This window comes from Pipra filicauda, unplaced genomic scaffold, assembly GCF_003945595.2.
Source record: "Pipra filicauda isolate LSUMZ 115617 unplaced genomic scaffold, ASM394559v2 scaffold135_size2527700_pilon, whole genome shotgun sequence".
NCBI lineage: Eukaryota > Metazoa > Chordata > Aves > Passeriformes > Pipridae > Pipra > Pipra filicauda.
The window spans coordinates 1040294-1049915 of record NW_024103829.1 but is presented as its reverse complement, the minus strand read 5'-3'; the positions used below and the strand labels follow the sequence as shown (position 1 = coordinate 1049915).

Here is a 9622-nt window from a genome sequence, read left to right as displayed (position 1 = left end):
TTATGCTCACTGGAGGAGCTAACATGGCTGCACACTTCAAATACTGCAAAAATTTATCACTACCTTTATAAAAAATGATTAATTAAAGAGATATTTTTATGGAAAAGGACATTTCTACAATGAACCTAGTCCAATATTTGTAGATGGCAATGGACAAAATGCAACAGAACAAAGGAGTAATACTTAAATATAGATAGGAAGAAGTACTACTCACATATCTTCACAATATTTCTGGTTATTAACTGTTCAAACCTTGCTGCTCCTGTCTCCACAGCTACAACACTGCTACAGCCATTTCACTGAACCTTAGAATAAAAGATGCGAAGTTTATAGAGAATCATAGAAATGGTGTTTAAAGAAATGACATCAAGGTCAATGACAGAGGTTTTAGGATGAGAAAAAAGTGGCTATCCCAGCACTACGGTACACTGAGGAAAGCCAGAGGGTCAGAAGAAAACATAGAGGATATTTCCCTGTGACACCTCAGTAGAATGAACAGGAAGCAAAGTTTGCATAGCATTTTACAAAACTTACTTTACAAAACCGTTCAATTCATGAACTTTGTCTCTCAAGCTCTCTCTTGCAGTTTTCTGTTGCTAATGCTCACTTTGTTGCTTTCAGACTGACATTACACCTCCATCATATCATCAGCTTCCAAACATATCGGCATGGGTGCAGCTCTTGCCTGGAGCACAGCTGTGTTTCTAATTTTGCCCTGAGACTGTCACAGAATAGGTGAAGACTCCAGACAGCCTAAACACAAGGCATCTTTGGACTTGAGTGAAGCTTTTCAATAACAGCAGTTCCATCCTTTTTCCTTGTGCATTGGTTCTTGAACCACAAGAGCTGATTTTGTCCACTGAGAGTGACACTTATCCTTCATGTTTCTTTAGTAACTAACACTAAATATGGTTTTTATCTGGTGTCAATTCTAGAGCAGCAGGAAAACTTTTGAAGCAGAGGAAGATCTCATAAAAGTGTAGAAAAAATCCCACATTTAAAGAATGCTGAAAAATTTTGGCAGAGGCACATTTTTATTATTCATTATTTCAACCCATTGTCCCACAAAAGCATAGCTCAGCATGGTAAAGCCTATGGTGCTACACAGCTCCCTTGTTTGGTTTGAGCTCCTCTTCCAACAGGCAGTTTTCTTTCCTTTTGAACAACTCTCAAAAGCTTGGCTCTAAACTAATGACAGGCTTGATGTCTGGAGTTGCAGGTTAGATATCCTATAGTTTTCCCTAAACACCAAACTTTCCTGGAGTGGTTATGATGTCTCTCCAGAAATCCAAAGTTTCAGGCAAGAAAGCAGCCACAAGCAGTTTTTCTTTGGGATTGTTTTGAGTTCTGTAGTTTCATGAATACCCATCCAGAACAGGTGTAGGGCAGGCCTTGCCATGTTGAACCCATTGGCAATAAACAGACAAGGTAGCCCACACTTTCAAAGCAGAGCTATTTTCCTTTAAAGTCATGTTTTCCAAGCCAGAAAAGATCATTAGATCACCATCATAACTGATTGCTTTGAATACCTGCATGAGTGTGTATATTCTGTAATGATGCCCATTTTGTTAAGTTACTCATATTGAACTTTTCAGCCACAAAGGTTTTTTCTCCAGTCTTCAAACTATTTTTGACTTTTTTTTCCCTCATATTATCTGGTTTTTTACATAGCCTTAATCAAATGCAAGTATCTGTAAATATGGATACAGCATTTGTCCACTATTCTACACAGGAAAAGCCCACCTTCAAAACCTACTCGCTCTCTAGACATTTAAGTTTGTGGGATCTGCCCCTCAGTTCTTTAGTCTTAGTTTACAATTGTCTCCCAAAACTTCCACTGTTCAAGCAGTTGTGTCCTGATCAGCAAGATCAAGTACTTTTCCCTTAGTGAAGGAAACTACAGAAAATACTGAAGAAAGGCAAAAAGAAGGAAAGAAAATAGACTATTACTCTGGTAAAATGATGACAGTGCATGGGAAGGATTGACATAAAAGAGGAAAAAAAAGTAGCTTTCTTAGAAGTTAAACAGTCACGAGAAAAGCTATTTTCGCTGCCACTTCAGAAAGGGACTTCTGAATTTAAAGAATACTGCAATAATCTAGTTATGTGATTTAAGATGAAATAGAAAGCTAAAGTATATGTTGTCACTTTTTTCTTTAATGAAACGCTACACTTAAATGTCTTCATTTGAAAATAATCTGTATGTGGGTTTTTTTTAAAAATAGCATCAACTTGGTAGAAAAAAGAGGTTCACAATGTGCTTATGGCTGACTGAATCTGGAGGTTAGCTAAGATGTTATCTCTGCTTGTCAGTCCAGTAATGCTGTTGAATGCAGTCTCCACAAGAATGATGATGCAATTCATACCTTTAGTCCTTTTTTATTTCAGAGTTTAAAGAAAATTTGCTGGTGTACTGTATGCTTTGTTAAAAGAAGAAATTGAGAGTACAATTTCATGTTTTTATTTATTATGAAAAGCATAGAATTCTATTTCCTCACATATATAAAGAATCAAATAACTTGAGATGGTCAAATTCATCATAATCCCAGGCCTCTTCTGGCTTTCAGATGTTTTTCTGTGTCCTCAAGATCACACCATTAATGCCCCCATCCTGCTATCTTCATCTCCTCTTGTCATATCTTCCCAGCTCCAGTTTGCTGCCTGTACTTTTTACACACCTTTGTTTAGGGTAGTGATTGCCCAGTTTTGCTGGAGGCTCATATTGTTGTGGTTACCTAATTCCAGAAAACAACTCTATGGCTTTTTATAACTACCTTAAATTAAGGGTAAGTTCAAAAGATTTAATCCAAACTATAACTTCATGAACACCCTCTACAAGCAATTTTCACAATAACCATATTTTTGCCTTAGGGTGTTATTTTGAGGCATCACAATTTTACCTTCAAATTTCTAGAACCCCTGAGAAAATAGCAAAGGAACAGGCACCCATTGCACATGAATAATGTGGCTGATCTCCACTACTGTATAATAAATTCAATGCTTTAATGACATCACACCTCCCGTCTAATATAAGTGAAGCAAGCTAATATATGTGAATGCCAGCCATTCCAGGAAGGGCAGCGTTAGGCCATGCTCAGACAACTTGGCTTGGCACAACACCAGAGCAAAGGAGCAACTTGGTTCAAGCAAACCTCATTGAAATTGCTGGCAGGATGTTCCATCATCTTCATTTACAACTCTTGAAAGTTGTTTGGTCAAGACATTTTAAATGACAATTGGCAACATATCCCTTTTGCCTGTAATGAGTTCTTTGAGCATGACAGAAATTCGCATTGAAGAGAATTAAACTAGCAGTGGACACATGTAGCTCTAAAGTAAAGCACAGATGACAAAAACTGACAGTTAGATCCATTTTCTTAACCAAGAAGCGGCACCACAGAGCCAGGAGAAGTTGAGCTAAGCCAAGTTTCCATTGCAGTTTACCATGGAGTATTTACAATGCGGGAATACAAAGATTATGGCTGTAGAGCAAGGCATACAGAACTTTTCTGAGCAGTAAGTTCTCAGAGAAACTGATCTTGAGACAAATACTCTGTCTTAATAACTTTAAATTAAAATTCTGTGTAATGCTATTTAGGTCACCTGAGTATCTTAAAACAGTTAAAGATTTACAGTCAGATGTAATTACATCAAACTTTCCAAGGGATTTCCAGTTGTTTTCTGGAATTGATGCATAGCATAAGGATAGCTGTCTGGAGTTTTGTACATCATAGTATTTTTATACATGTTTGCATTTAAAATGTAGTCTATATAAAATACAGGCATTTCAGATTTAATTTGCATGCTATTTTACAAGGGAAGAAGCCCAGAAGTTCCAGTTATCTGATGGTTTGGACACTGAATTCTGAAACAGGTTATTGCTTTAATTCTAGACTAATGTGTTCCATAGATAAAAAACAGGGGAAAGAGTTGCCTAAGTTTTTATTTTAAAGTTTGATTTTTTTTGCCTATGGGCCCAGTACTGTGCTTTACCAAGTGTCTTCAGTCCCTTTAGCCATGGTGGGAATTGGTAATGCGGATCCTTCTCTGTGGGTTCCAGCCTAAGGATGATTTTATAGTTAAACAGGGTCTTACCCTTGGGTGGGCCTTGGTTTAGCTTTATTTTGGAAGTGAACCAGAATATTTTCCAGTATTGGTATAGCTGTGGTTGAAACAGTTTTCCTTCTCCATTTGCTGCACAAAGTTAGCCAAAGCACAGCCACTCTGACTGGGATGAGAGATTACAAGGTTAGAGCGGCTCTTTCACTCTCCAAGATATGTGCACAGTGTTGATAAAACAAATCTTGCATATCTTGTATGTCCATGTTTCCTTGCTAGCCCTACCCATCCTTCTGATGCCGTCACTCAGAGGAACACTGTCTCCAAGACGGAGGAGGAAGCTCTCTGTAAGCCTCAGACTCAAGGAAACTTCTCTTACTTTCCCACAGGTCCTCGCAAGTGGTTGAAGCTGTTTTCAGGATATTGATAAATTTTCAAGATGTCAAGATAATATTTTAAATTTTCCTTTTCAAGCCTTTGTTCCTTGTCTTTGTCAAATCCCGACCTTGATAAGAATCTTTTCTGTGATGATGGGGATTTTTTATTTAGAAAAATTAAATATTGGTATGGGAATTGTAGATGCATTGTTGTATCACAGACACCTAGAAGCTCTTAGATTTGAGAAAAATCGAAATTCTTCCCTTACTCTTAAAGCAATTTCTGTGGAAACTCAAACATCATCAGATAAGGCAAGCGTGTTGAGCATTATAAAATATATCCAGAGGGCCTTTTATGTTATACCTGTCATGTATGTCTTTTTCTTGTTATTGTCCCATCATTCAAATATCCTCAAGAGAGCTGCTAAGTTTGTGTTAATACACAAATAATAAACAAGTTTGTCACAACAAACTTGCTGTGACAAAATTTCATATGTTCCCATGTGTCCATTCTTCTTCTCAAGTAAGCACAATTTAGGTGATACTGCTTGTGGATGCCCATGGATTCAGAAAACAATTACCTTCTTTCCAGCCAAAAAAGCAAACAGAGCACTGAGTATCATCAACACGAAAACAATAGCAACTGCATTGGAAAAGAGGAAGAAGGTGGTCAAGCAATAGAGAAGGAAATATAAGGATTTTAAGATCATTCCTTGGAGGAATGGGGCTGCAGCACTCACCACTGCAGTTTCAGTGTGAGGAGCTGTCTCCTTTCCAAATGCCACAGAGAATCTGTCATTTTGTATTTAGCAGAGGCTGTGAAATCGCACTTCAGTAAAAACGCATTTAAGCGAAACACAACAAACTGGTAACTGAAGAGGTGACAAGGTTAGATGGACAACACCGGCCTCCATATTGTGTTGTATTTTATCAAGTGCATTAACATAGGCAGAGGCCTTTGCCAAAACAGGTCTTAAAGAGGTTTCAAAACAAAATATCCAAACTGGATCCACAAAGGTATATGTGTTTTCCTTTTTAACAGTTTCCACAGACAGCATCATCTAGAAGTTTGCCAGGGAAAGCTGGAGCATAGAGATTAGGTAACCTCGGGGAAAGGAAGCAGCTCCTGGTGTCTGTGTGTGCAATGAGACACCTGTCAGCTCTTCACAAACGAACCTGGTGTTCAGGGAGCTCACTTCAAAGAGCTACTTCAAATGCTGAAAGAATCACATCGATTTTACAAAAACAAACTTGCAGTACATCTCAGAAAGAGCTGTCTAGATGCCTGTCTCATACTGAAATCTTTAGAGCATAACAACAGTTACGTGCGTTGCCATATTTACCGGTTTTCCCAGATTCCCAAATCCACCGCCTTGGCTGGAGTCCTGCCCGGCTGCCGGGGGCGGAGCGGGAGCGGGGCTGAGGAGGCGGACGGGACATCCCGCTCTGCTGTCCGTCCCGGTGCCTCGGGAAAGCAGCCGGAGCCTGCGGCTGCCTGTCCGTACGGTGGGAAAGGGAGCTGGGGAGAAGTGCGCGGGCTCAGAGAGGAGCGACAGGAGAATGCGTAAAGGAAGGAGCGCTGCCGCGGAGGGGGCCGGGGCGGCTCGGCTGCCCGGCGGGCGGGAACGGCCTCAGCGGTTCCCGCGCGGGTCCCTCAGCGCGGCGCGGCCGCGGCGCTGGCGCCGCTCCCCGTGCCCGTGCCCGTGGCCGTGCCCCGGCGGCGCGGCAGCTGCGGGCAGGGCGGGGCGGCGGCGGCGCCCGCGGCGGCGCTGGGGCGCGGGGCGGCCCCCGGACCCTCGGCGCGGGGCAGCACGGAGCGGGCGGCCCGGCGGAACTCCTCGCTGCGCCACGTGTAGAGCAGCGGGTTGAGCGCCGAGAGCGAGCAGAGCAGCAGCCAGCTGGTGGCCTGCAGCGCCGGCGGCGCCGGGCGCAGGAAGAAGCCCAGGAGGCTCACCCACACCAGGGGCTGGGTGCCCAGCAGGAACACGCAGCAGAGCAGCAGGACGGAGACGCTGCTGAGGCGGCGCTGGGAGCGGCGGGGCGGCGGCGGGGCGGCGGGGAAGGGCAGCTGGTGGAGCAGGTGGAAGTTGAGGACGCTGACCCGCTTGGCGCTGCCCCGCACCCGCCGCACGATGCCGAGGTAGCAGTGCAGCAGCAGCGCCGTCTGGCCCAGCACGGCCAGGGCGAGGAGCAGGGCGGTGTAGCGAGAGCTGCCGTCCGACTGGGCCGAGCCCAGGGTCCAGAGCCCGGGCAGCAGCGGGACCGGGAGCAGGGCGAGGGCCCAGGAGAGCCCGATCATGCAGCCCGTGTGCTTCCGCTGGTAGAGGGCCTGGTACACGCTGGGCAGCTTGGTGATGAGCACGTACCTGTTGAAAGCCACCAGCAGGTGTGAAGCCAACGAGACGGTGAGGCCGAGGCCCAGGAGCCCCCCTCTGAGCAGCCGATACTCCGCCGAGCGAAGGGAGGAGGAATTGGGAGGCAGCAGCCCCAACACAGCCTCCTGGGGCATCCACAGGGCGCACACGCTTAGGTCTGCCGCACAGCCGTTCACGATGAAGGCATTGCTGGTTGTCTGCAGCTTCTTGAAGGAGAAGACTAAATAGATGACCATCACATTGGATAAAGTCCCTGAGATAGCTAAGACTGCGTAGAGCAGCGAGAGAAAGATGCGGGTCCCGGAGGAGTCCTCCCAGAGCAGCAGCAGAGGCGAGCTAGCACTCCAGGAAGAGGCGTTGGGCATCTCGCTGAATGCAGCTCAGTTTTGACTTTGCCCCGTAAATCCCATTCTTGTCTGGGTCAGAAGTTCAGCTGCAGGAGTCCTCACCAAGCACACAGGAGGATGTGCAGCTGAGGGACTCTAAGGCAGGTTTCAGTCATACAAGCTGCAAGGTGCAGAAAACAGTTTGCAGTAACGATCCAGAGAACAGCAGTGTCCAAGGCAGGTAGGCAGCAAGAGATTCCACAGATTGTAGCTAGTGAAGGTGGGTCCATAGGGAGGCAAATGGCTGTTGGCAGACCAGAGCACGACTGAGGTTTCTGTAGCTGTGAAAACACCAAAAGCAGCAGCACCTTGCAGTCGGCAGCAGGAACGGCAGCAACTGATACAAAGCTTTGCAGTTTCTCCTGTGCCACAGTACGCACACTGTATATCATTCCAGGAAGATTCAGCCCTTCCACTCTTCATGAATTATTCAGCAGATTTTCAACTTGTTAAATCAAGAAGAAAAAAAAAAAAACAAACCCTATCATGCTCCAGAAATACTCCAACTACACAGTCTGACTTTTTTTCCCTACCTTACCAGTTTTCTGGTTCTAACCCATTTACGCAACTTTCATTTGAAGCAAGGTTTCAAACTAGTATCAGTCACTTCTGTCTGAAATACAATCTATTTACTGTAGAAACTCCTCTGCTAAATACTCAAACTGATTTTTTTCTGATCTTGTTTTTTGTTAAAAGAAAGCTCACTATGCTTCTGCAAGCTTAGTTAATTTTAGAACTGCTCTATAATAGCAATATACTTTCCAAATTAAATATTTCAAACACAATAGATACATTGATCCTTGGTAAGACAGTACTTCTTATTTGGTTCTCAATCTAAACATTTTACGTTTCTTCATAAACCTCGGCCTGTCTCAGCCTGCAGGAAATCCTGCATTTCCAACCTGCTGGAGGTGAACACTGGTGCTGGTAAGTACACAGATAACACAGAACCAGCATAGCATTTGAAATGATCTCACACCAAAATTAGTTCCTTCACAGACAAGTGACAGGTTTTCAGGTGGACTAAAAACTTGTTGAAGAGTAGGAACTAACAGTCCCATTCCAAACGGATAATAATTAGTAGTGGGATTCTCCCAGGAACTCTACCCTTGGAAAAGACTAAGAAACTCAGTAAAAGAACTTCTGTTTCCTCTCAAAAGCTTTCCAGAAAAAGAATGCTGATTAATTTTGTGATGAGTTAAGGAGAAAAGTTGCTTTTGCAGGTAGGTTATATGTAGGCAACAGAAGCAATCTCAGCTCATAAGGTATGATCTGTACATTGGCCAAAGATACCTTTGCAAGGCATTTTTAGACATTCGTAACTCCTGATGCTACCAAATGACAATACCAACATCATGTATTAGGAGATAGTTATAGTTACAATATGCGTTTCTTTAAGTTAACAAAGTTAATTTGTGTGGGTTAATGGGTTATTTTGTTGCAATACAGCACATTTCTTATTGGACAGGAAGGCTCATGTTTGCAATTGACAGACCTATTGATCCAAAGGTGGCTTTGTTACTAACATGAATATCTATGCTCTCTTTTAATTAGATTGCTCATGTGCTGAAGGTTAAAGACATACTTGAGTGATTTACTTGATCAGGCCCTTAATTACCATATTTTTTGCCTGCTGCACTTTACAGTGTAGATCTAATCAAGTGTCAAACCTTTTGAGGCCTTTCATTGTTTAGCTGTCAGTAAAGAACAGTTATTATAGAAACCAAAATCCTCCTCTTTCTGCAGTACTGTAATTGAAAAATATTCTCTGAATTTGCAACAAGAAATAGCTCCCTAACCAAAAAGCTTCATAAAGCATACTTTAAAAAGAGATGATTAACAGTTTCAAAAGATACTAGCCACAGTAGCATAGGCCCATTAGAGACCTTTAGATTTATTTAACACATCCATTCCTGTCTTTTAAGATCTTATGTGCTACAGCTTGTTCTCCCAGAACAAGATCTATTTATATATGAAGGAACAGAAATGGTAAAGTTCAAGGATAGGTGAACAGAGAATATGAAATAAGTTTCAGAGTATTTATTAAAAGCTACATGGTTCTAAAAGAACCTTTCACTGTCCCCAAATTTTTTGTTAAGAAGCTGATTGTTACAGAGTACTGACTTACTTATAATTCATTTTTAAGCACAAAAAAGGTTGTACATTAGCTGACATTTATGTATTTCATATAATAAAGGAACAGAATTCTAGAAAAAAGGCCAAGGGAGAGGTTGATTCCTATGTACTAGAAACTTTTTAATTAGCTGGTTTCCCTTTATATTTACATATCCAAATCATCTATTATTCATCTGAATGCAGTGACAGAAGTTTTTATTGTGTTCTTAGATTAGACTGTCACTAGAATTTGGGCAACTTCTAATGCATCTACTCTATTCCTGGCTTTGCTATTCCTTTAGAGGGGGGC

General features: G+C 42.7%; 2 protein-coding genes across 6 annotated transcripts in view; both read right to left on the bottom strand.

Annotated features, from left to right (window-relative positions):
* The window catches only part of VCAM1 (vascular cell adhesion molecule 1), a 41282-nt gene extending 35230 nt beyond the window's left edge, over positions 1-6052 (bottom strand). For 3 of the 5 annotated variants that reach the window (XM_039378334.1, XM_027740801.2, XM_039378337.1), the window contains exon 1: positions 215-6052. The gene's annotated coding sequence lies outside the window, so the exon portion shown is untranslated. The remainder of the gene's footprint in view (positions 1-214) is intronic. The other 2 variants (XM_039378335.1, XM_039378336.1) reach the window with 2 other exon arrangements.
* Positions 6053-6090: 38 nt separating this feature from the next.
* Positions 6091-7653, bottom strand: GPR88 (G protein-coupled receptor 88). The gene has a single exon (XM_027740814.2). The coding sequence runs from the start codon at positions 7174-7176 to the stop codon at positions 6091-6093; it is 1086 nt and encodes a 361-aa protein (XP_027596615.1). The 5' UTR covers positions 7177-7653.
* Positions 7654-9622: the final 1969 nt, after the last annotated feature.

Excerpts from the sequence above, each read along its gene's own strand:
- GPR88 (XM_027740814.2), bottom strand. The coding sequence starts at position 7,176 with ATGCCCAACGCCTCTTCCTGGAGTGCTAGCTCGCCTCTGCTGCTGCTC.